At 43.4% G+C, this 27,335-nt stretch overlaps 1 protein-coding gene across 1 annotated transcript in view; it reads left to right on the top strand.

Moving 5' to 3' along the window:
- slc4a3 (solute carrier family 4 member 3) overlaps positions 1–18,534 on the top strand; it is a gene marked incomplete at both ends in the record, with an annotated part of 100,241 nt that extends 81,707 nt beyond the window's left edge. Inside the window, 6 exons of the mRNA XM_080752849.1 lie at positions 7,001–7,090; positions 7,468–7,634; positions 12,167–12,420; positions 14,846–15,015; positions 17,398–17,571; positions 18,457–18,534. Coding sequence (XP_080608975.1) covers positions 7,001–7,090; positions 7,468–7,634; positions 12,167–12,420; positions 14,846–15,015; positions 17,398–17,571; positions 18,457–18,534 — 933 coding nt within the window. The remainder of the gene's footprint in view (positions 1–7,000; positions 7,091–7,467; positions 7,635–12,166; positions 12,421–14,845; positions 15,016–17,397; positions 17,572–18,456) is intronic.
- Between the last annotated feature and the right edge of the window lie 8,801 nt (positions 18,535–27,335).

Genomic DNA, 27,335 nt, shown 5'->3' with positions numbered 1-27,335 from the left:
AGTCCTGAGCCTACTATTGGTAGGGAGAGGCTTGTTAGTTTGCAAGGATCTCAGCTCCAGAGGGAAACTCTCAGATTGGCATTGTTTGAGGAGTTGGAGCTCAGAGTCTTTATAGGTTGGTTCAGGTGAACTTTTAGAAGCTTGGCTGTGGAGCCTGTCATGGGTAGCTTGTACCAAATCCTTCCATGAGGAGCACTCAGTGGCATTGTATGGCAATTCACCTGGAGGTTGGATAGTGGCCAAACTGCAGAAAGTGAGTTTTCTGAGTTCAGTGGGATCAGGTTCAACTGAGCTTTTAGGCCGCACAGGCCAGCTGTCGTATGGTTGCTTCAAGAAGGCGGGCCCGTTTCTCCATCTACCTGGCTGAGACATGTCAGCAAGGGTTTTCCCTCTGGTAATGTCGTCGGCTGGATTGTTGGAAGAATCCACATAACGCCAGGAACGGAGATCGGTGAGCTCTTGAATCTCCGTCACCCTTACGCCAACAAACACCTTGAAACGACAGGATTCAGATTGCAGCCATTCAAGAACTGTAGTGGAATCGGTCCACAAAGTTGTATGGCGCAGAGCGATGCCAAGCAGCTCCTTTTGTAGAAGATGAGCAAGCTGGGCCCCAGCCAGGGCACCGCATAGCTCCAGACGTGGAATAGACAATTGTCTCTTAGGAGCAACTCTCGACCTGGCCATGACAAAGATGGTGTGACTTTCCCCGTCATACTCATTGAGCAAGTATGCGACGGCCCCGTAGGCCCGTTCCGAGGCGTCACAGAAGACATGGAGGTCTTGAGACAGGAGAGTGGGTCTGTTGGCTGGTGTATAGCACCGAGGAATGGAGATTGACTCAAGATCAGGCAGCTCAGCCTCCCAGGCTCTCCAGGCAGCCTGGATGTCCTCAGGCAAGTCGGGGTCATCCCAGTCTCTCTGCTTTGACCACAGCTGTTGTACAATAACTTTGGCTCTGGTCAGGTAGGGTATAAGGAACCCTAATGGGTCATACTGTTGTGCCAGGACTTGGTAGATCCTCCTCATAGTTAAGGGGGCCGATTGTGGTGGCTTATGCAGATAACTCAAGACATCAGGGACGCATTTCCACTTCAGTCCCAGAGTGGATTCAACTGGTTCGACCCGGTTCTGTGAGAGCCATAATTCCAAGCTCTGCGACCGGGCTTCGGGGGGTAAGTGAGCTACCACAGCTTGATGGTTACTGGCCCACTGTCGCACATCAAAGCCACCTGAGGCAAGAAGTTCACGTGTGCGATCCACCAGGCATTTTGCTTCTGGGATGTGGAGGCAGCTGGTCAGACAGTTGTCGACATAGAAGTTGTTTTCCACAGTCAACCTGATCTCCTCATCCTCTCCCGAGTGATCCCTGACATGTTGCTGAAGGGCAAAGGTGGCACAACAGCGACTGCTCGTAGTACCAAAGGGCAGTACTTGCCATTCATAGACATCAGGGGCCGCTTCCCTGTCCATGTTTCGCCAAAGGAATCTGAGCAAGGGCCGGTCCGTTGGTAGCAGCCGGACTTGGTGGAACATGCCTTTAATGTCACCACTAACCGCCACAGGATATTGGCGGAAACGAAGGAGGACCCCGATGAGGGAAGGGCTCAGAGTTGGACCAGGGAGTAACTGGTCATTCAAGCACATGCCCTGGTATCTGAATGAGCAGTTGAAAACCAGGCGGTCTTTGTTATTGTGATGGACAAGATGATGAGGTAAGTACCAGGATTCTGCTGAGCTGTCAACAGCTTCAAAAGGAATTTTCTTGACATACCCGGCAGTCTCCAGCTTGGAGATTTCCGCATTGTAGATGGCTGCCTTCTCCAGATCCTTTAGGAGCCTCCGTTCCGTACTCCGTAGGTGGGACATGACAGCCTCCATTGGGACCTTTAGTCTGGGAGCATCGTGAATCCGAAGCAGGGGAGTAGCATAGCGCTCAATGCCATCTATAGTCACTCTCTCTGTTCGAGCTTCCAAGATCTCAATTGCCTGTTTGTCCTGTTGGGACCTTGTGACCTGTTTCTCACTGCGGAAGGGTAAGACATCCAGTTTCCATAGCCTTTCGACATGGCCAAGTAAGGGATCGGCGGGATTCAAGGAAGCAGTGAACAGGCATTGATGCGCTGAAGGGCGACTTTGAGGGAGACCCTCATGACCTTGGAGGGTCCATCCAAGCTGTGTGTGCACTGCCAGGGGACCTCCCTGAGGGCTGCTTCTCACTGGCTCCATAGGTGAAATCAAGTGGGAGTTGTCGGATCCAATCAAGACCAAGGGTTGGACCTTTCGAAAGGATTGAAGGGGGATATCTCTTAGATATGGATAGCGGCGCTGGAGGGACTGGACCGGGTAAGTTTGGTCAATGAGATCGATACCATCGGCTGTGAAGGCTTCCTTGATGGGATATCTGACTGTAGGTGTTAGTACAGAAGAGATTTCAAACTGTACAGTCTTTCCCTCCAGGTGGGTAAGATCTGATCTGATGGTGCGAAGAGCAAGTACTTCTCTCTTCCTCTTCAACTTGAGATGTCTGGCTGCGGCTGGGAGAATCATTGACCGGACTGAGCCATCATCCAGAACCGCATATGTACTGAGTGAAGCATTGTTGTTCCATAGAAGTACTGGGACGACTTTAAGAAGTACGCGGTCAGAAGGTTTGGAATGAGAGAAGTACACCTTACTCAGAGGATGGTGATGGGAAGAATCTGCTCTTCGCTCCTGATCGGCCACAGGATGCAGGACCCGAAGATGGAGCTCACCACAGTCCGGACAGGGCTTCTTCAGGGTGCAATCCTCTGACAGATGAGAGGTCCGGCCACATCTCCAACATCTGTTTCCCTTCGTTATCCATGATTTAAGTTCCTCCTTGGACTGAGACTCAATCTTTGGACATCTGGTGATGTAATGATCATGGGACCGACAGAACAGGCAGTGGATGTTAGAGTTCTTGTGGGTTTTAACAGAGGGCTTTTGTTCCTGGTTGGACCGAGTTTGAAGGGCTTCCGGTCCAGAGCCATGATAAACAGTTGCCTGGTCCTTGTTCTTAGTGGCTCGAGGTGGCCTGGTATTCGGCTGCTCCTGCCGTTGCCCACCATGATAGCGCTGGACAAGTCGATGGGAAAGTCTCTGCTGCTGGGCCTTGGAATGCAACCAACCAGCAAGATCTGTCAGGTTGTATGGATTCAGTTTAGCCACAGTGAGTTTGCCTTGCAGGTGTAGAAACTCAATAAAACTTTCCCGGAGATATTTAGGCAGTTTGCTCAGGAGGCGGTCGACATGAGAGCAGCAGTTCAGCTCGTAGCCACCTGGGCCCTCCAGTGATTCCAGCATACTCACAAGCAGATCGACTTGAAGAGAGAAGGTTTGGAAAGCTTGTGGGTCTCCAGATCTGATGTCAGGGGCTGTAAGCATTGCTGCGATCTCACTCTGAGCCAGCTGGTGGGGTTGCCCATACTGTAGTTGAAGGGCCTGCATGGTAGCCGTATAAGGCTCAAGATGGTGCCGGCAAGACTGAGCAATCATCTGAGCTTCAGGCAGCTTCAGATGTTCAAGAAGGACATGGTATTTATATTTCTCACCCAACTGGATGTAAGGATCGAGAAGGTTGTCCAGTGCCAGCTTCAGATTGGCGAAGGCTCTCTCACTATCCTCGGTGAAGTTTGGAATACTGGGCTTCGGAACCCCATACATGGGTGGCTCATGTGTCACTGTATTAACTGGAGGGATGATGGAGGAACGAGCCATTTGTTGTGCTGGAGCCCCCTGGTGGGATGGAGATAGCTGTAATTGGGAACCGGGGTAAGAGAGAGGCTGAGAATGGAGAGGTGGATTTCTGGGATGAGAAGGAGGATGGCTGGGATGAGTAGGAGGGTTGCTGGGATGAGAAGGAAGGATGTACTGCGTGCGGTTGCCTCCAGGAGGCGCTCTGCCAGGAGGAATGTGGGCACCCTGCTGAATAGGGCCCAGAAGTGGCTGTGAATAAGCAGGATTGGCCGGGAGTGATAAGGACTGAGAGTGGACCACATGAATAGGGGAGCGTATGACCTGCTGTTGAGGACGAGAGGGACCATCTTGTCTGGAGCTCACACCTTGAGTGTTTGAAGATATGGATGGAAGTGAAGAAGGGGCTGCTGGAGTTTTCTTAACTGTGCTCGGAGGAAGAGCATAAAGCTTAAAGGCAGTGAAATGCTCCTCTGCAGAGTCGCTGGAGGGAGTGAATTGCACTTTGACATTTCTTGGCCTGACAGCAGGTTCAGATTCAGGATCTGGGTTATTCTGAGGTGTGGAGGTTCCCACATGATGAGGGTGATGCTGGTTCTGATCTCCTACCGGTGAAAGAGCACCTCCTAGTGGTTCAAGTTGTATCAGCTCCTCTTCATCATTATCCTCTTCATTTCCACCAACTTCAAGGATGGAGGTGGGTGGAGGTGCTCCCCCTGCTGCTCCATGTTGATCGGTGGTATTCTGCTGATCTGTGCTCTGACTCATCAGCAATGTGCTAATGTGCTCCAGGACTGTTTGTCTTTCCCTTCTCCTCCTTTCAAGCTCCTCCATTTTCTCCGCTTCTTCCCTCTCGGCCTTCTTCAGGGCTTCTGCCATGTTAAGCAGGGCCTCCCTATCCTTGGCCTGTGATGATATGGCTTTTTGAAGCAATATACTCTGAGACTGTCCGTATCTGTCTGGTTTATGTCTTTCCCTGCTGGGATAAACCTTGGGAGCCTCCACATTCTTCATAGCCTCCTCTTCCATGTTCTTCGCATACATGCATGTGTCACTTCACCCTAGGCAGTCAGCAATTCCAGCTCGAAGGACCATATTGTAAAGTGTTTTGTTTGTTCAATGGAATGCTGACCACCCAGGTTCTCCCATTAAAGAGAAGTTTGAAGGAGGTGACACAGAGGCAGTAATGCAACATTTGTGATATTTATTTTACAGACTGGTAGCCATGGTTCTGACAAAGGAGCAGAAAAAATAGAGCAAATCAATAAACAGCAAACAATAATAACTAACAATTAAATAGCAAATAAATCAGGTAAATAAAGCATAAGAAAAGCAAATCTTACATTTGGCAGGTACGCATGGCTGCTGGAATGGTCTGTGTGTAGTGAATGTGTGAGTGAGGAGTCTGTGAGAGTTTGTAGGGGCACACCCGGCCAGGCATTGGGTGAGTACTTGCACTCAGATGATAGCAGACACCTGGCCATTATTGGTGAGGTGGTGAGGGTGTCCTGGCCGTCCTGGCCACCAGAGGCTGCCATTTTGACAGCAGGATGAAAATTCACAACAATATATATATATCAGAGGTCGCGCTAGGATTTTTAACAGCCGGTCACCGCGACCGGCATGATAAAAATTTACCGGACATCTGAAGAAAATACCGGACATAATCATTTTAATGCATAAATTACAAGCAGGTGTACAAACAGCCAATAGCAACAGTTAAAGTAGTCTATTAGGCCTACTCACTGCATAGTTGGGACTGAAAACGAATTGAATGAAAAAGTAGGCTAAAAAGAAAGAAAGAAAAAAAAACGCTTCAATCTCGCATAAGGGAATTAATTATTGGACTAATCGCGCAGGCTGTCTGCATGTGGCACACTGCTTTCACAACAAGGTCTTTCTGTCATCATCTTTCATGCCAACAGTAGGCCTACAATACCATGTCTTGACTTAAGAATATTGAAAAATAGCATTTGCTTCATAAGGAAAGGTTGATAGATTCATCTGATCTGACCAGCAATGAATCCAATACTCACTGTCGAGTGGTGACACAGACAGACAGTGCGTCCGTGCGCATGTTATGCAACTTTAGGAGAGTTGAAAAGGCTCTTCCTACTGTCTCCACTCCATCTCCTCATAAAGAACTTCAAACAAGTGATGTTTGTTCATATGGGTTGATTGCTGACCGTGCGTGCATTCCTTAATTCCCATGGCTTTACATGCAGTGCGTGTCGCAAACTGACACTGAAATGAGCGAGCGAGTGAGCGAGAGAGAGAGAGAGAGAGGGAGAGCGGACGGGCGGGCGAGCGAGCGAGCGAGAGAGGGAGGGCGGGCGAGCGAGAGGGAGAGAGAGAGAGAGATATAGGCAGCCTGCGCATGAGGAGCAGACGGCGATAATGATAAATGACCATTGGTTTTTCAATCGGTCAGAATGTCCGGGAGGAATTTTATTTTCCGGTCTTGGCCATAAAAAAACGGTGACGTCAAACGAGTGACGTCAGCGACTACACAAGTGAATGGCTGTTGTCGCCATCTCATGGTGAATACGCAGAATTACACAGGTGCGCTGATAAGAGACTATCAAGGTGAATTGATCCAGGCGGTGGTAGGGGTGTGTGGTGAACGACAAAACGAGCGCTCTTACCCCAATCTCACTGAGTTACCCAAACTGACTGTGGCACATATATATATAATATATATATATATATATAAATATAAAAATATAATATTGATCTTTATTTTTATCAGTCAAAGTCAAAGGGTCTCGGACCTGAGACTTTGCCCACATTTGGAGTCATAAAGTACGTCATAGACATGCTGGCAACATGAACTCTGAGATCCAAATTGGATCAAGCCATTCCCATGGGGATCTCCAACAAACGCATGGTTTTATTTTATTTTATTTACTCTTTGAATTATTCTTTTATTTTTTAAGACTATGTTGAAAGTAGTGACTCAATGTCATTAAAATTGTCCAGTTCTTTAACTTTCCTATAGTGGGAATCAAACCCAGATAAAGTGGTGAGAGAAGGCCAAATTCTGGCCGTTCATTCCAGCAGAGGAATAACTGATCTTTGGAAGAAGTGCATTATTATATTATTGGGATGACGTGCGTGGCTCTCTATCCAACTGTCAATAAAACGGCTCTTGTCTTTCTTAAAAAGTAAACGCCCTGTTTCAGTTGAAAGGTGAAGTCGCCCCCACAGTTTCCCACGCCCGTTTGGTGCGTACACTACGTTTATATCAAACATTTGATTTGATTTGTTGCTCTCCTCCCCGCAGGCCAGACGAATCATTGGTGATTTTGGAATCCCCATCTCTATATTATTCTCAGTGCTGGTGGACTGGTCCCTTCCAGACACCTACACACAGGTACTGTACCTACACAATACTTTGAATTATTACAATGTTCAATGGTGTGCACACTACCGCTGGAACATAAAATTGCCAGCTCACTTCTAAGAGTGAGCTGAAGTCCTATTTCATTATGGCATTTAATTAAACGAATCTTATGTTCACGTCCTATGTTTACCCATTAATAAGCCAATAATTTGATTACCAGCAATGGTGACACGAAGTGCCTGCTTTGTTCCCTATGGAGACACTCTCCTCAAATGACTGGCTTAGAAATGCGAACAAATAACAAACAAACAAACAAACGAACAAAACAAACAACAAAAAATCCATGAATTCAAGTAACGTTATTATTATCATAAGTATTATTATGATTTATTTATTTTTCTTTTCAGAAACTTAACGTGCCATCGGGTTTTTCGGTCACATCTCCTGACAAGAGAGGCTGGTTCATCAGTCCATTTGGTGACAAGCAGCCTTTCCCCGCCTGGATGATGGGGGCGTCCGTGGTGCCCGCCCTTCTGGTCTTCATCCTCATCTTCATGGAGACCCAGATCACCTCGTACGTACCCTCTTTTCAGATCACCTCGTACTAGGGTGACCAGATCCAAACTGTTCATTTGAGGGACAGAAGTACCACTTGTGTGGGACAATGTGGGACGGGCGGGCGGGGGGTTAATAGCAAATTATTACTTAAGTTGCTAATAAATGCTTATGCTTTGATGTCATATTCGACCATAGCCCTAATACTGCCTATTAATTTGTTATTTACCCCCCTATAGGGGATATTTCTCTTGTTATTTTAATAACAGTCTTACAAACATATCTTGCAGGTAAAAGAGACAATGTGAGATTTACATTACAATGGAATACTCTGCCCTATAATGTATTAATATAGTGGTCCAGTGTGGTGGTCCAGTCTAGCTTGCTGTGATCTCATGTTAAAGAGCTTCAGCAACAATCAGCGCACCTATATCAACACCTGACAGTCACAATGTGGGACAAAGTCTCAATTTCGGGGACGCCTGAAAAGTCATGGAAATGTGGGACTATCCCTCGCAAAGGGGGACATCTGGTCACCCTACCTCGTACGTACCCTCTTTTTCAGATCACCTCGTACATACCCTCTTTTCCCTGGCTTCTTTTGCCCTGCCAGCGGCGAGGCTTTAAAGACGGGGTGCAGTGATTTCCCCCTCCCCAAAACATGATCATCAGGTATTAAGATTATACAAGGAGGAAGATTTATTTTCAAAAAAGTGTATAGAAAGTGTTACATTTATGTTTTCATGTGGCCACAGCACACCGACCTGTTCATTAAGTACAGTTTACCTGGTTTTCATGATAATAAGGGGAGGGGATGATTTTAGTGTGTCGTTAAAGCAGTAGGCTATATTAACTCACTGAATGCCATCCTTGATTAAAAATCTACAAAACTGGTGCCAGCCATTTTGTTTAATTTTGCCTTTTTATGGGGGCCAAAATCATATTTTGTACTTAAATTACATATATAAATCTATGCTTCTATCGAAAGCCACACTACCCCTCTTACAAAGGAAAACATGTATATTTATATATATATATCCTATCATTAGATTTGGGCTTCAATAGAACATGTGTAAGATGTCTTGATCATCATCATATGTGAATGCTGTCTCTGGGCCTGTGTGTAAACTGGAGTGCAATGGCATGTGAAAACCACCAGGTGGTGGTCTCCTACTATCTGATCAACTAACAGAAGAAGGAAGAAGACGTCCATCTTTTTTTTGGTTTGGGCCTTGTTGTTTACATTTTGGCCAGGCCTTTTAGCTAGCATGCTATACACTTTAGAGCCCTGAGTTTTTGGAGTACTTATAGTTCGTCAGGGAAGCACGGGAAGTGTATAAACGAACGTTTTAAGATAACATTTAAACGGCCGGAACCAATGTTTGGTTATACCGATTTTCCGTCGGACTGTGTTACACTGGTGCTACAGTCAAATCGGCCGTATCGCTCCGGTCACGGAGGCTCATGGCTAACTTCTAGAGCGATTTTTTTTAAATTACAATTATGAAAAAATTATAAAACTTTTGATTAATTAACTCATTGAGTGCCAATCCCGAACTAGTTCGGCTTTATTATCGTATCGCAGAGTGCCGATCCCGAACTAGTTCGGCTTTAAAAAAAAAAAAAAATGAAAAAAAAAATGAAAAACATTTTTTTGAATTTTTTTTTTGGACCCCATCAAATCTGGTGAACATGATTTCAATCGCGATTTTGCATGTTCCACCCCCATACAACCCCATCTAACATACAGGGCAGCCATTTTTGTTTACATAACATGTAAAACATAATGGCTATTATCTCAAGAATGCCTGAACGGATTTCCAATCGGATTTTTTTGTTTGAAAGCTGTGAACAAACTGCACAAATCCACTCCAATGCAATCCAGGATTGCATTGGATTTTTTAGAGCTCATTCTTCTCTGTTTTTTTCCCATGCATGAGGTGTGCAAGGTTTAATCGTGGCTAAATTGCAGAAAATAGATCTTCTAAAATGCTTGGTAGCCAATATAGCTAACTTCAAGCTATCTTCATCCTCTTCCTGTACATGCACAAAGGAAAGTGTTCAGGCATGTCATGGCTGCAGGGCTTGTGCATATACCAGCACTGTCTAAGTAGAATTCTCTGGTCATTGGGGCCCTCTAGTGGTGAAAAAGGGGGCACTCAAAGAGTTAAAAAGACGTAAAAGACGTTTATGGCACTAAGGATCAAAGACGTAATAGACGTTTATGGCGTCCAGTGAGTTAAAGGATTTGCTAAAAAAATCTAAAATAGCAGATCTACAAGCTACAAGAACGTTTTTCTGCTGAGGAAACGGGGCCCTCTGCTTCCCAGACGGTCTCTAACCGTTCTGCTACAGCCGCCCTGTAGCTTGAATAAGTCTAAACTACAGCGGTTAGCAATGCTAACCGCTCCTACGCCTGGCTTTGTGTGTAGGTCCATATGTCCCTATGAGCACGGAACTCCATGTATGGAGATAACTACGGTAACATCAGGGTCATTAAAGGCCCATACAAGGAGATAATGCACGTGTGTCGTGTTTGATATACCATGCGAAGTGAGCACAGGTGTGATTCTGCCGGCAACGCACCATGGACATTTCGGAAGAAGTCCAAGGAGGCTGGGTAGGTATCAAAAGCTCTGTTATCGCTCTCTGTGGGACTACAAACTAGGGATGAGACCATATGAAAATGTCATATCATGATTATTGTGACAAAAGAAATCACGATTTACGATATTATTGCGATAATCCAAATCCATTATCCTGGGGCGGAACATTTGCCAAAAAATAGCCGAGCTACAAGCTCACAACGCGTCGCAACGCTACAAACCCAAACAGATGGCAAAACATTCCTGGAGAAAGAGATAGCACACATGGCGTAGCCTCTGTCATCAGACCGCTGTTTGATGTAAACAAACAGCAGTGATCTGTGGTCAAAATGGCATTCCAGCGCTGTGTACAGTGGATGAGTGTTACGCTCAACACTGGAGGCGCCACCCGCATCGAGTGTGAAACACTTTCATTGTTTTGGCTTATAATGGGAAATATTATATTTTATCGTCATTTATCTGTCATCATAGTCATAATGGATGTCACTAGAATCCCTTAACAGTTCTACTGCCAGATTTATTATTTATTTATTGGGGCTGGTGCCAGCAAAAAGCAGCTTACCTTTGCGATGTTATACAAAAAGATCTATTCATTATTTCCAAACGATTTATTTTTATTTTTATTTATTATATGTGTACTTTAGCCTAGCTGGCGGCAGAGGGCAGCCTTATGCAAAGAATGGATGTGAATTGGGCCGCTCCGCTTGCCGTCGTTCAGAGCATAGAAATGCATAATGATATGATATAGTACTTTATTGTCAGTTCACACTGAAATTTGTCTTACGACACAGCAGTCATGTATTCAAAACATATATACAAACATTTATACATATACAAACGAGCTGGGTTATTTGCAACGAGCTGGGTTCAAAATTTATCTCACCTTATCTCACCTGTGAAAATACACTACGTCATATCATACACAAGTTATTTAGATTTAGATTAGAGCCCCGACCAGTGCCACTTGAGAGTCCTAAACTGATTACCGATGTTTTGGACGGATATCTTGTTAACTCTTATTCTGCTTTGAACGTTCCTGTTCGCCCCAATTTTTCAGGTCGCGGCGCGCCAATACGGCGCTCGTTCGTTTACCTCGTCTGATGACTGTAAGCTGATGAGGGGTCGCGCCACCGTGTACTGTAAACACATTTTCCGCGGTGATGGTGTAAAAAATCCATTATGCGTTAACATCAACGGAGACCAATTCACTTCCTTGTTGATTTCCTCTGGCCGTGAGCCTCTGTGGCCCGTGACTACACTGAATGTACGGCAACACATAACAGGCAAATTCACATTCATTCTTGCATGACGCCGCCCTCTGCTGCCTGGCAGACCAAAGTGCACTATTGCACAATAAAAAAATAAAAAAATAAATAAATAAATAAATGTCTATCTATCTACTATAACGTCGCAAAGGTAAGCCGCTTTTTGATGGCACCAGACCCAATAAATAAATAAATAATCTGGCAGTAGTAGAGTTAAGAAGTGTTTCTAATCAATTTGAAGCTTAGATAATCTTAGATTTGATTGAAGTTTCTTTTTGAGAACACTCAACTTAAAATGAAAAATGCACTGACGCGAGTCGCGTGGGAATCCACTGGGAAATGAATTCCGTCTCACCATTTATATTAGATATAGTGATGTCATAGCATGACCAATCAGAAAAGGGACAGAAAAGGTCTATTGAACCCAATGGACCTTTGGGGTTTTGGGGGTTACAGAAAAAAAAAAGAAAAAAAAGCTGATCTTCTATTTTTGGCTAAAGTTCTCAGGATAGGGATGCGAGGGTTCAAAGATTTTTAATTGAAAATAATTATCCTATCAAACAAGGATTTGGTGGCCCCCCCCTTTAGTAACTCTGAGGACCCGCTAGGGGTCCCGGACCCCCTGTTGTTGAAGACCCCTGCTATAAGCCTTCCGTGTCGACCCTTCCCTTCCCCGCCAGGCTGATCGTCAGCAAGAAGGAGCGGCGTCTGGTCAAGGGCTCGGGCTTCCACCTGGACCTGCTGCTGATCGTCACGCTGGGGGCCTTCTGCCCCCTGCTGGGCCTGCCGTGGCTCACCGCCGCCACCGTGCGCTCCGTCACGCACGTCAACGCGCTCACCGTCATGAGCAAGGCCACGGCGCCCGGCGAGAAGCCCGTGATCCAGGAGGTGAAGGAGCAGAGGGTGACCGGCCTGGTGGTCGCCGTGCTCGTGGGTAAGAGGACAGGTTGGGGGAGGTCCCTAGCTCTGGTCCAGAACGTCAGCTGCACTGACGCTCAGGGGCGTCACAAGGGGTAGGAAAGTGGGACTGAGTTACCGGGGCCCAAGGTGGAGGGGCCCTAATAACTTTATCTATTGAAAAATAGCAGATATACAAGCTCACAGCGTGGCACCGAGTGCCGCACTGCGAGCTTGTAGATCTGCTATTTTTGAAAAGTTGTGAAAATCTTTGAATATCTTTGAATATGTATTTTTTAAGCGAACATTTCTAACTCAAATTTTGCTTCTGGGGGTCCCTGGAACTAAATATTTTGAGATCGGGGTCCGTGGCCAAATACATATCATCTTGGGGGTCCTTGACATAGGTTTCTTGCACACATTTTCACGATTTTTCAAAAATAGCAGATCTACAAGCTCGCAGCGCGGCACTCGGTGCCGCGCTGTGAGCTTGTATATCTGCTATTTTTCAATAGTTAACATTCATGGGGGGCCCGTAGTGAATCCTTGTACCCAGGGCCCAGCATTTGGTGTGACGCCCCTGCTGACGCTCTGACAGACCCGTCGCTAAATGACTAGACCCGGGATTTCTCAGGCCCTACGAGCGCTCAACTTGAGTCAAAATAAACTAAACTACGTCACTAAAGACTTGAAAAGTCTATTCTCCTCGGTGGGAAAGCTCTCTGCACCCCACCCACCTCGAGCTGGGTGGCTCGAGGTGGTTGCGTTTTATTTCATGACAAAAATAATGTATTTTACAGAGTGGGTGGGGTGCTGAGAGGTTTCAACAACGCTAAACTAACTTTGGTTTGGTGAGTAGTGACGTGGTTTAGTTTATTTTGACTCAAGTTGAGCGCTCGTATGGGCTGAGAAATCCCGGTCTACTCATTTAGCGACAGTTCTGTCAGAGCGTCAGTGCAGCTGACGCGCTGGACCAGAGCTAGGGGGTCCGCAAATTATGTTGGGGGGGTTTCCCAGATGATTAACTTAATGTGCAACGTTGTTTTCTCACTTAACAGTAAACAAACCGACATGAAGTTTAAGTGTATAAATGTGCAGATACCCACATTTCTAAAGTGAAAATCTGAGGAATTTTTAATACCTCTAAAATGACAAATTAAATATTGGTCAAATTGTCAAATATTAGAGGCAGAAATTGTGAAAATAGCCGATCTACATGCTCACAACGCCTCGAGGCGTTGTGAGCATGTAGATCTGCAATTTTCGCAATAGAACCGTGTTATAGAAAATGAACTCTTAGTGGTCGTCAGTTGAAATATGATTATTTTGGGGGTTGCAGCCTGAAAAGGTTGAGAACCACTGGGTAAGAAGACAGTACATAATCACAGTTGCTGTAGATCGCTGGTTCCCCAACTCTTTAGCTCGAGACGCAAGAGAGAAATTCGACGTCTCCCAACAGGAGCCAAGCTAGCGAAAATGACCGATCTACGAGCTCACAACGCGTAGATGTTCAGTACTTCTTAAAACAGTTTTCTGATTCATGGAATTTCGTTGATTTGATTTTAATTCATATAAAAAATCAAATGTTTTGAATTTCCTACAGCATTACGTCAAAACATCTGTTTTTTGCCGGTCTTTCAGTCCGAGTGTATAAAAAAAGCAACTGGGTTAAGCACCAGGTTAGCATTCACCAGCTTTGGCAGGTTAGCATTCACCAGGTTAGCATTCACCAGCGTTAGTTTTACTGAGGTTAGGGTTAAGGTTAAGGTTAGGTTTAGGGGTATCTCTGTCCCCCATACTTTCGTCACCTCCGCGCAGCCAATCACAAGCTTCCGCTGCCTTAACCCAGTTGCTTTTTTGATACACTCGGACTGAAAGAGCTGCAAAAAACACTGTCCCTTACAGGGGCGTCAATTGGGTATGGCAGGGGTATGTAGCTGCCATACCCTGGGCCAAGGGGGGAAAATGAAAAGTTACTTTTACTTTTAAATATAAATCCATGAATGTCTCTTTGTCTATCTACAAATGCTAAATTTAACAAAATGGTCACTTAGGTATTATAATTATATTCTCCACACTTGTATTCTCCCATCTTGACAAAATGGTATATTCCCAGGTTCTGCAGGTCAGCTGCACAGGTGCAATGCATTAAAGTTAATTGTGGCACGTTTACTAACATGCCAAGTTTAGCTGCACTTGAACAACCGTTCCAGGCTGCCATATCCAGCCCAAGAAACCGTAGAAACGGGGGGAAAAATAAAATGTACTTCTTAAAATAAATGTATCATGCCTGTTGCTAAGGTATGGCAACATGACTGGTGTCTTAGACACCAGTCATGTTGCCATACCTTAGCTTTTTCTGAACTGACGCCACTGTTTACCCAGTTGCTTTTTTGATACACTCGGACTGAAAGAGCTGCAAAAAACACTCTCCCTTACTTTCCTCCGCCGCTGCTCACCAGGCATGTCCATCGTGATGACGGACGTGCTGCGTCTCATCCCGCTGGCCGTGCTCTTCGGGATCTTCCTCTACATGGGCGTCACGTCGCTGACGGGCATCCAGCTGTACGAGCGCATCACGCTCATGTGCACGCCCGCCAAGCACCACCCGGACCACATCTACGTCACCAAGGTACGGGGCAGGCGCCCATTTTATGACGGCACACAATTTGAGTTTGTTTCTTAACCCATTTAGGCCTGGAATTATTGAATGCTTTAACCAGTGAAAAATAGCAGATATACAAGCTCACAGCGCTGCACCGAGTGCCGCGCTGCGAGCTTGTAGATCTGCTATTTTTGAAAAAGTCGTGAAAATATTTGCAAATCTTTGAATGTATTTTTCAAGCGAACATTTGTAACTCAAATTTTGCTTCTGGGTGGTCCCTGGAACTAAATATGTTGAGATAGGGGTCCGTGGCCAAATACATATCATTTTGGGGGTCCTTCACATGAAAAAGTTTGAGAGCCACTGTTCTTGACTCTCTCAAGAACAGACTAACTGAGATCCATTTAAGTGAAAAGGACCTTTTCTTTGATGATGGCTAGCCAGATTGCTGACATAGAAACATTGGTTTTTCAAAAAACCTTAGAAGGATTCAAAAGACACATATAGAATCGGGTCAAAATTCTAATTTTCACGATCTTTCAAAAATAGCAGATCTACAAGCTCGCAGCGCGCTGTGAGCTTGTATATCTGTTATTTTTCAATAGTTAAAGCATAAAATAATGATACACAATAATGTGTACCCTAATCTTTGTAAGTAGGGATGGGACGATATGAAGATGTCTCACGATTATCAGGTATCACGATTATTGTGATAATCAAAATCCATTATCCTGGGGTGGAACATTTGCCAAAACATAGCAGATCTACAAGCTCACAGCGCGTCGTGAGCTTGTAGATCGGCTATGTTTTGGCAAAGACATTTGATAGAGTGGGAAAAAAGACTGTATCAAGTACGTATATTTATTATAAGTACCTTTTACCAATTATAGAGGGTTCAAGTGGTACCGGATATGCAGCTCTGCAAATAATCTCCACGATACGATTATCGTGAGTGTTTTTCTATCACGATAAACGATGACATCGCAAATCGTCCCATCCCTATTTTTAAGTCAAATTTCATTTACTTTTTGTTTCGTTTTTTTAATCAGCCGGGATGTTTTAGTGTTAGTCGACTAAATGTCATAAGTATATTTTGGAGGAATAAATCTGCAGTTGATTTTGTCGACAGTTTGCATGCTGAAAATAGCCGATCTACAAGCTGCGAGCATATAGATCTGCTATTTTCAGAGTGGAACACCTGAGCGCAACCAATGGATGCTTTCCTGGTTTTAATGGGTAAACTCTGAGCCTGTACACTCTTGTACACTCTTGGAGTTACACAGAATGAATACTGACGATTTGGCTGTGTTCTAAGTCAATTTCTCCATTAAAAAAATAAATAAAAATAATAATAATAAGATTAAGAGAGAGCATTAGATGCATAAGTTACATGGGATACAGTTTATTGGCCGTTATAATTAAACACTGTAAATAAACGATCGGGCATGTTCTTCTTATGGTCTTCATAAGTGTTTCGATACACGCTTCCTCCACTAGATGGAGCTTCAAACATGCAGAAGTTTATATAGGGGAAGAACTCTGCACTCAAGTGTCTAATCATGTTCTACATGTGTGATGTGTTTGTGTCCTAAATGTGTGTTAAAAAACGTGAAAGTATCCGTGTTCCACAAGGGTTAAAGCAGGGGTCTTCAACAGGGGGTCTTGGACCCCTAGGGGTCCTCAGAGTTACTACAGGGGGTCCTCCAAATCTTTGTGTGATAGAAACTTTTTCTTCCCCTTTTTTTATATTAACCACTTGAACCCTATAGCGTCCATATTCGGAGAAAGAGCAGACTAAGTATCAATTAATCGATTTATCGGTATCACAGTGAAAACAACATTGTCAACCTTTTAAAGATAAATACAATGACATTATCATTATTATTTTAATATTAACAATATGCTATTAACGTTATGCTATTAACGTTATGCGTTCCCAAACTTTTTAGCTCGAGACCCAAAAGAGAAATTAGACATTTGCCCGAGACCCAAACTAGTGAAAACAGGAGATCTACAAGAGATTGTAGATCGGCTATTTTCTCTACTTCTTAAACATTTGTGTTTCTAATTTCTTATATTTTTCTTTTACCTATTAATGAAATCAAATGAGAAAAAAATAAATCATTGCATTTATTTATTTTTTATTCCTGAAAATCATTTTTGGGGAGTGTTTTTTGAAATTGTCTTGAAATAATATTATAGAAAAAAAATAAAAAATAAGGGACCCATAAAAATAATGTCCGCAACCCACAAATGGGTCTCGACCCAGTGTTTGGGAACCAGTGCACTGGTGTAATCCGGGATCGTGGCATGCTCTCTCTCTCTCTCTCTCTCTATGTCTCTCTCCCTCTCTCTCTCTCTCTCCCTCTCTCTCTATGTCTCTCGGCCCCCGTGCGTGCGTGCGTGCAGGTGAAGACATGGCGCATGAACATGTTCACCATCATCCAGCTGCTGTGCATCGTGGCGCTGTGGGCGGTCAAGTCCACCGTGGCCTCGCTGGCGTTCCCCTTCATCCTCATCATGACCGTGCCGCTCCGCCGCCTCGTGCTGTCCAGGATCTTCCAGGAGCGCGAGCTGCAGGCGGTAAGGCCAGCTAGGGGTGTCGGACCAAATTCTGAGCCCTGGGTACAAGGATTCACTTGGCGTTATTTTGTGCTTTAACTATTGAAAAATAGCAGATATACAAGCTCACAGCGCGGCACCGAGTGCCGCGCTGTGAGCTTGTATATCTGCTATTTTTTTAAGCGAACATTTGGAACTCAAATTTTGCTTCTGGGGCGTCCCTGGAACTAAATGTTTTGAGATGGGGGAAACATGGCTTTTTCAAAAAACCTTCGGAGGATTTGAAACATTCAAAGACCAATTTTCAAGATTTTTCAAAAATAGCAGATATACAAACTTGCGGCGCAGCACTCGGTGCCGCGCTGTGAACTTGTATATCTGCTATTTTTCAATAGCTAAAGTTTAAAATAATTAAGTAACCCTCCACCTTAAGTAACCCTCCACCTTGGGTCATCTACCAAATATGGAGATGACTGACGTCTGACATCATAGATGTCTGATGTCATAGACCACAAGAAACTGACACAATATGTCCAAATATGGGCATCTGACATCATAGATGTCTGATGTCATAGACCACAAGAGACTGACACAATATGTCCATATATGGGCATTCTCAGATGATGCCCTGTTAGGAGCTACCACAATACAATCCCTTTTATGCCCATACTGTATATGGAGATCCCTGATGTCATCAACATTAAGCCTCATGCGGTCTATGACGTCAGACATCTATGATGTCAGATGCCCATATCTGGACATATTGTGTCAGTCTCATGTGGTCTTTGATGTCACATTGCACATTCAGGATTCATGGAGCATGAGGTGTGACAGACAGACAGACAGACGGACAGACATGAGCTGCATGTTTTCATACTATGGTGATGATGTTGTCTGTATTCACAGTTGGACTGTGACGAGGACTCTCCCAACTTCGATGAAGACGGACGGGACGAGTACAACGAGATCCACATGCTCGTCTAGAAGTCGGACAATAAGACTTTTCCTCCTTCCGTCCTGCGACGCCTGGCCAATCAGAGCGAGCCTCTTTGGAAGAACCCTCTGTGTTAGTGGCTGGTGGCGGTGAGGAAACACAGAGGAGCGCCACCGATTGGTCCGTCAAAGATGACCAAATCTATAGCTGGATGATAAGAGCTTAACTTATCTTATGTCCCCCTCAAACCTATAGCTGGATGATAGATAAGATATTATCTATGTCCCCCCCAAACCTATAGCTGGATGATAAGAGCTTAACTTATCTTATGTCCCCCTCAAACCTATAGCTGGATGATAGATAAGATCTTATCTTATGTCCCCCTCAAACCTATAGCTGGATGATAGATAAGATCTTATCTATGTCCCCCCCAAACCTATAGCTGGATGATAAGAGCTTAACTTATCTTATGTACCCCTCAAACCTATAGTTGGATGATAAGATCTTATCTTATGTCCCCCTGAAACCTATAGCTGGATGATAAGATCTTATCTTATGTCCCCCCCAAACCTATAGCTGGATGATAAGAGCTTACTTATCTTATATAGTACCCCTCAAACCTATAGCTGGATGATGGATAAGATCTTATCTTATGTCCCCCTCAAACCTATAGCTGGATGATAAGATCTTATCTTATGTCCCCCTCAAACCTATAGCTGGATGATAAGAGCTTAACTTATCTTATGTACCCCTCAAACCTATAGCTGGATGATAAGATCTTATCTTATGTCCCCCCCCCCCCCCCCCCATAGCTGGATCATAAGAGCTTATCTTAAATGTTCTCCCAAATTGTTACAAGGAGCAAATCTATTGATGTCACACCATTGTGGTAGCATCATTGTGTTAACCTCCCTGAAGATCTAATTCCTTTACAGGCCAGTGAATGCCTCCACTTTCAGCCTGCCGAGTGTGTGTGTGTGTGTGTGTGTGTGTGTGTGTGTGTGTGTGTGTGTGTGTGTGTGTGTGTGTGTGTGCGTGCTTGCGTGCGTGCCCACGTGTGCGTGCGTGCGTGCGTGTGTGTGAATGTCGTGAACACTGTATCCACCACTTTAGTCCTCTTTCCCTTTAAACCTGCTCAAGGTTCTGGGCTTGTGTGCAATCAGGTTTGTTGATGTCCAGATATAACTCATAGCCACAGTGGGTCCGTCGTTAATGCGTTAGATGCTTTGGGGTTCAAGTCAGTGCGGATGGGGATGTTGGCATCAAATTAAAACAAACCCACGCAACTGGGAAGTCTATAATGTGAACTGGCTCTCGCACAGGTATGCAAACCTACAGAGCCCGAAGGTTCTCTTATTTTGTTAACTGCACTTTTGAGTACACAGCCTGAACTCGCGGCGGGGGGATTTGTAAGTGTATTGACGCATAGCCCCTGGTACAGTAGGAACACTTGTTGCCAGGGTAAGCCAACCCAAATGAAGCCCCACTGCCGGTGTAATTAAGCTGCCTTGTTCTCCCTTTTACCACTGCCATTGCCTATAATGTCTCAATGGTGTGCGAGCAAGGAGTTAAAAACGTAGTCTTCTTTCCCTTCTGTATGGACTCCTTTAGTAATGAGCACTTTGACTGGGCAAAAGTTCACAATGGCCGCTGCCAACCTAGCTCCCTGGCCGAGAGCCTCGGCTCTAAATGTAGCAGTCTCCCTCTGCAGCCAAAACTCAACAGAGACTGCGAGAGGTTCTTGGAGGGTGCTACTTTATGTCACATGCTAGTCCACTGACCCTACACTGAAAGGTCATGGGTGTTCATTTAAAGGTGCATAACGTATTATACATAGCTCTAATAGGGCATATCCGTGGTCGTGGTTTTCTGTCGGCCATTCGTTTTTTTCCCCCATAGAGATTTACAAAAAATATTTATATATAAATTGGACTGGTTAAACTGACACAATATGTCCATATATGGGCATTCCCAGATATGGGCTTAATATTGATGAGCATTAAAGGGATTCTTAGTGTGGTTGCCCTCGCAGGGCATCATCCATGGAGATCTAGGTGATGGTCCAGTATGGATATCCAGAGTTTGATCTATTGATGAGGTGATGTCACATCGATGTGATGTCACAATTTCAACAACATTTAGGCGTTACAGAAGGAAGGACATACGGACAAGATGTGCCGGTTTTCATAGTTAACTGCGACCTACGTGACAATAATTGAAAACCACTAAACAAAGGGTATTTATTAAATGTAGTATATCATATAATTATTATTATTATAATTTTTTTTTTCACAGAATCAAAGGTTTCATGGACATGATTTAACAGGACATGATTTAACAGGAACCTGCATGGCTTGATTCTAGGCTTAAAATAATTTTGTATAAATATTTTTGTAAATCTTTATGGGGGAAAAATGTATGACCGATTTTTTTTTGAGTAGCACCAGAAAACCACACCCACTGCCATGCATTGCAGTGTTTGTTCAATAACAGAGGTCTCCCCATCTCCCCCCAGCTGTTTAGTAAACAGAACCTACATTTTCCGCTTGGGTTAGGGCCTTGGTTCTCAAAGTGGATTTCAGGGACTCTCTAGGGTCCTTTGTGGGGGTCTAAATTGACCCTCACAAGTCTGTAACTCTGACTGCGTAGAAATGGAACCAAATGGACCCTATCTGGTCCATTTGGTTCCATTTGTACACTGTCAGAGTTAAGGGAAGACATTGAAATCTAAAAGTTTGAGAACCATCAAACCATATCATATAGGCTAACCAGTGGTGTGATGTGGATTTTAGAAGTGGTGCCCCTCTAAATTAAATCGTGACGTGATGATTCATGTGCGTGCATGTGTGGCGCGTGTGCGTGCAGCTAAATAAGTCTGGGCTCGCCCACGGCATCTCACCCCTGAGGCTAACCCTAACACTGGGTTACAGTTATATGATTTCATCCAATATGGAGAGAGGACTAGTTTGGGTCCCGGGCAAACGTCTAATTTTTCTTTTGGGTCACAAGCTAAAAGGTTTGGAACCATTGTACTAAAGAGCTGGAGAGACAGGGTTACTGAGCAATCATTGCTATTAGAATATCGAGTGACTTGAACAAACAAACAAAAAACATTTGATTTAGCGTACAGCACCTTAATTCAGAGAGTGTACAAATGGATTCAGAGATGGTACAAATTCCATTTGTACACTCTGTGAGTTACAAGTGGATAAATGAACACTGGGGTTTTTTATTGTATTGTGTGCTGTTGTGACTGTGGGTGCCCAAGTAAACTAGCTGAAAATGTTCTCTTAGCTTATTTTTCTACTTTGTGTAATTTATGTATTTAGCTTTCGGGAACCTCGAGGTGGGAATGATTTGTTGATTGCAAAGTCATATTTTCAACCCCTGTGTTTACCGAACAAGCGTTTGTGGGAGAAAGCAATTATGTTGATATTATAAAGAAAAGAATGTCAAAGCAGGTTAAACTGGAAGTCCGTCACTTTTCATACACGCTTTAATTTGCACCGCGAGGGCTCCCCGGTGTTGTGCGTTTCATTTCATTTTACATTGCGAAAAGGTCATGAATTATATTTGTGACACGCTTCACTGGAAAAAACATAGCAACTAAAGCAAACACACACACGCACGCACACACGCACACACACGCACGCACGCACGCACGCACGCACGCTCACACACACACACACACACACACACACACACACACACACACACACACACACAGTGAAAGCGTTCCCATAGAAGCGCAGGGGAAAGGTTGAGTGTTGGCGAGATTTATGAATGATTCATTGTACAGTAAGTTTGAGCTTGGAATTTTAACGTTCCATCTGTTCTTACCGTGGCTTTGAGATATGGAGTGTTTTATGTCCTTGCGTCCCAAAATGCTGAATTAATGTAGCCGTTTGGTACCGCTGTTGTGACACACGATACGTTTCTTTCCCCCCAAACCTGACTGCGATCAGTGCTGTCACGATATGACATTTTACATGACGATTAATTGTCACTCAAATAATTGCGATTAACGATTTAATTGTGTTTTTGTTGTTGACAATTACATTTCTGTTTGGCTTTTAGGCTTTGAAGTTACACATGGTAGATATGATACATAACCTAAATATACAAAGAAATTACTGACATATTTGACAACTTTATACTTAAAAAAGAACATTGATATGGAAATAGCCGATCTACAAGCTCACAACGCGTCGCGATGCGACGCGTTGTGAGCTTGTAGATCTGCTACTTCCACTATTTTTGACTTTTTTTTAAATATATGAACATTTTTCAACATGGGTTAGGGTTAGAAATAATCACGATTATTTCAAAAAATCACGATTATTTCAAAAAATCACGATTAGACGATTATGTAATAATTGTGACAGCCCTAACTGCGATCAAAAGCAACGGTCTTCGTCAGTTGTCAGGTTTATGGTGCTCGGGTTTTATCACATGAATATTGGTGTCTTTACAGATGTGGTTCTCAAAGTGGGTTCCAGGGGGACCTCCAGGGGGTCCCCATATAAATTAGTGATAGTCAGGAACCAAATGGACCCTTACAGGCATGGTCTTATGCAGTGTTTTATTGGCTGCAGTACATCCCCTTACACTGATTTCTGAAGCCAAGTTACCCCCTTCCTCGGACTACAACATTTTGCTTGGAAATATTGACATCAAAAGTTCCAATGCCAATAATGTTCAAAAATAAAACGGCATAATGGCAAATAAGATTGCTTTCTATTCAATAACGGTTGTACTAGTCAAGTTGTTGGTGTCGTTTGGTTTAACAATTTACAGGTGAGCAGGTTCACACAAAGAATGTCAATGTTGTATCATTAACAATAACAGTAAAATACATATTCCCATTTTCTAGTTTTCTCTCACGTACCCCATGCAGTACCCCTGCGTACCCCCATTTGAGAAACACTGGTGTAATGCATACCAAACTGTGGGTCAGTGAAATTTAAAATACCAGCGTATGCACTTCATTTGTTTGAATACAAGTAAGCCATTTTGAGCCAGATGCTAAGATGGAATCTTATAATTCCAACATCTGATGCAACCCTTCACCGGTTTGTGTGAGACGTTCCCGGGAGGCCTCTCATAACACGTTTAATCTTCGTTACAGAGCGAGGTACACATTGAGCCAATGAGATTTCGCCATAGCCAGTATGCTGGACCGGACTTCAATAAACATTCCCGGTCCACTCCCTGATACTAAACTCTGTTTGGACATCAGATATATATATTTTCGCTGTCGGGCAAACCTTGTATCTTCATTTTTATGTTGTTTTGTAAATGTATATCACACAACCGATCTACAAGCTACAAGTACAGTAGCTACGAGTAGACGATCTACAGTACAGGCTCATGATGCATCGCACGTGCGCTTGTAGATCCGCTAGTTTTTTGCCATTTTCAAAAGATTCTGTGAACACTCGTGTTTTATAAATGAAATGTATTGACAAGAGCTCTTGTTGGGCGACCAAATAATAACTACACCAAATCCATTGTTACAAAGGTTCTTGTTTCCATTTCCTAAACAGGTGTAAATACAAGGTTTCCGCCCAACGGCGATGATATTATACTGTATTTGAAGAAGGAAAACTTGTCTGCACTGTTGTGCAATGTTCAGGGTTGAAAACGTCTCCTGACTGACACCAAGGACATTCCGTTGCTGTCGGGGCAATAATGTTCTCACTCAGGGACGTGCTGGCCATTGGGAAAAGCGGGACAACTCCCGAACGGCCGGTTCATTCCCGGCCGGTCCAGGCCGGCCATTAGGAAAAAATTCAAAATAAAATGTCGGCCTTCGTTCCATTTTGGGGGCTGGGCGGCCAACAAAGTAAATTGTCACTATCGGGCAGAAACTCCAAGTTTCAAATTTGTAGATTCTTTTCGCAAAGCAAAGCCCTCCTTCATCATACAAGGCCGTCGCACAAAAGTAGTGAAAACAGCAGATCTACAAGCACACAACGCCTCGCGGTGCGAGGCGTTGTGTGTAGGCGTTTTCACTAGTTTAGATCATTTTTAAAATGATAAATACAAAACAAACGGTTTTGGACATACAAGGTTTCCACCCGACAACGACGAAATATAACTCATGTAATTGGCCCTCTGGCTTGTCACTTGTCATGATCTGAAATGGCAAATCTTTGAGTAGCAGCAGCGCTATAGAGAGAGATCTCTCTCTACAGCGCGCCATGAGGGCCTCTCCAACTCTTTTTCCCGGGCTGAATCAGGGGCCCAGCACGTCCCTGTTCTCACTTCTTGTGTTTTTTTGTGTTGACAAAATGAACGTCCTACAGCAGATCACACTACAGTGTCACAACAAAAGCATGACAAGTAGCTGATCCGCGAAATCTTAACGTGGCGCGATGTGACTCATTTCGGGCTTGTAGATCAGCTACTTTTGCCATTTTTGAACAGTAACAGTTTTGGACATGTACTGCCTACTGTATGAGGTTTCTACCCGACGGAGACGATTTGCAACAAAGGTTACCTAGCAACAGATGCTGTTACATTGACCCATGACATTTATTGTGTTATTTTCCTTCTCTAAAACCCATTGATAGAACTAGCAAAGTGGAGTAGGGTTTCATTACAGAGCACTGTGCCTGTAATGTAATGCATTAGCTGTTCTCTAGATCAGAATCAGAATCACTTTTATTTGGCCAGATACGATTGCACGTAAATCAAATTTGATTCAGTACTTGCTTACAAATAACAATACAAAAAAAGAGGATAGATGCATTCATTCCAAACGATAGCACAAGCACATAACAAAGAATTATTACAAAAAAGAAACATATTTTTTTTTATGTAAAGAACTGCAGTAATACAATATATTTACAGAGATGCTACGAAGAGATATATTTAAAATTGTGAAGGAACTGATTATTAAGACAGTGAAGACACATTGCACTTGGCAAGAAGAGAACGTACAACATAACATACCCATAATACAGTCACAAATCATTAGTCCTCTGTTGGAACTGTATTCACCAGATTGCTCTATTGCTGCAGCAGCATCCAAACATTGAAAACAATCCACCAAACACATCTAACCACTTAAGCTCTATTTTTCTTTTTCTTAACTTTATTATTATTATTTTTTTAAGAATTCGAAAATAGACGATCAGGAACGGCAGAGTTAACATGGTTAATAAAACATAATAAAACATAAATCTACATTTACACTCCATACTCCCCTTTATGTGTGGGTGGGCCTGTACCGTATACTGTAGATCAGTATCTCCCCAACTTTTCAGCTGGAGAAGCAAAAGATACATTTGGCATACTGTATACCCAGGACCCAAACTTAGAAAGACACATTATGAATCAACCACTTAAGCCCTTTTTAATAGTGAAAATAGCTGATGTACAAGCTCACAGCGTGTTGCGATGCGCTATTGTCACTACCGCTTAAAATTTGTTTTCACGTATTATTATTTTTAAAACAATTTCTCCTGAAATGTCTTTGAAAAATGTGAAACAAAATTGGATTCCGAGTTTCCGACCCATTGTTTGGGGAACAGCGGTGTAGAGTCAGAGCAGGAAGTACAGTTACAGTTTCTCTTCAGTTGTCCTTTTATTATGAGACACGCAAGGGTTCTGTCTCAGGGGAGACTGACCTTTGATCTGTAAATACCACTGCCCAACCTCTAGCTTGTTGTCCCCTTTGTGTACATAACGCGGTCATGGGAATTCAACACTCGCGTTCACGGGAAGCTATGTAAAAAAAAAAGAGAGAAAAGACAGCCTTGTATCCCCATAATGGAGTAAAGAAAACAAGGTCAAGAGATTCAGTAGAACTAAATTTGCTTTCTTGCTAAAATAAAATCATGTTTTTTTCTCCCTATAAGAGATCCATGCGATGCAAGTATTTGAAAGCTTTTTAACTATTAATGTCCTTAAAAAAAATATAAAATAATATATATGTATATATATATATATATATATATATATATATATATATATATATATATATATATATACTGTTTAATCTTTCCAGGCCTACCGGTATTCAAGTTACAGCTTTTATGAGTACACCTGCTGTAAATTTAAATCTGCAAGTATTGTACTAGAAAGATAGTGAAACATGTATTTTTTTTGTTCTTTTTTGTATTGTATTGCAGTTTCCATTGGAGCCAAACCCTCACTTGTTAATGGAAACTGTAACTTTAGCTAGTGCTGTAGAACTACAGTAGCTGTGGTGTTTCTGGATCTGTTAGGACTAGAGTGGGAGTCTGAATGCAGTCCTAAGCTCGCCGCGTCCTTCATGACCCCACGGCGTTTCGTGACGTTATTGAATGTAGCAGACGGTTGGCAGGGATGTCGTTTTTAGTTCGGTACATCGTCCTTGGATACTGGTTCTCTGCGGCTGCAGATAGAAGCATGGGTTCCAACTCATGATGAGAACGAACACATTATTTTTCGCTTTAACCCAATTATACATGCTTTGTTGAACAGTAAGACAAATAGTGAAACAAGGGCTACAAGCTCACAACGCATTGATACAATGTGATTTTTTAAAACATTTTGATTATTTAAAAAAATATATATATTATATATATATATATATATATATATATATATATATATATAGTAGTAGAAGATAAAATAGAAATAGTGATGCCCAAAGTAGGGACTCCAGGGTTAAAGCGATGTTGAACTTTGGTTGGAGAACCTGGGATCGAAGTCCAATATTGACCATGTCTGTCTGTTGCTTCTGTTCTCTGTGAGTAGTGATGGAGAAAAGGATCTCAGATCAAGATCACACTTTTAGCATATAAACAAACACAAAAGAAACGGGTGGGCCTCGGGCGAGGCCCCTGGATGTCAGGGGCCG

Source organism: Nannobrachium achirus (assembly GCF_963921795.1).
Source record: "Nannobrachium achirus genome assembly, chromosome: 22".
NCBI classification, from domain to species: Eukaryota; Metazoa; Chordata; class Actinopteri; order Myctophiformes; family Myctophidae; genus Nannobrachium; species Nannobrachium achirus.
The sequence above is the reverse complement of the archived record's forward strand: the minus strand, read 5'-3'. Positions and strand labels throughout refer to the sequence as shown.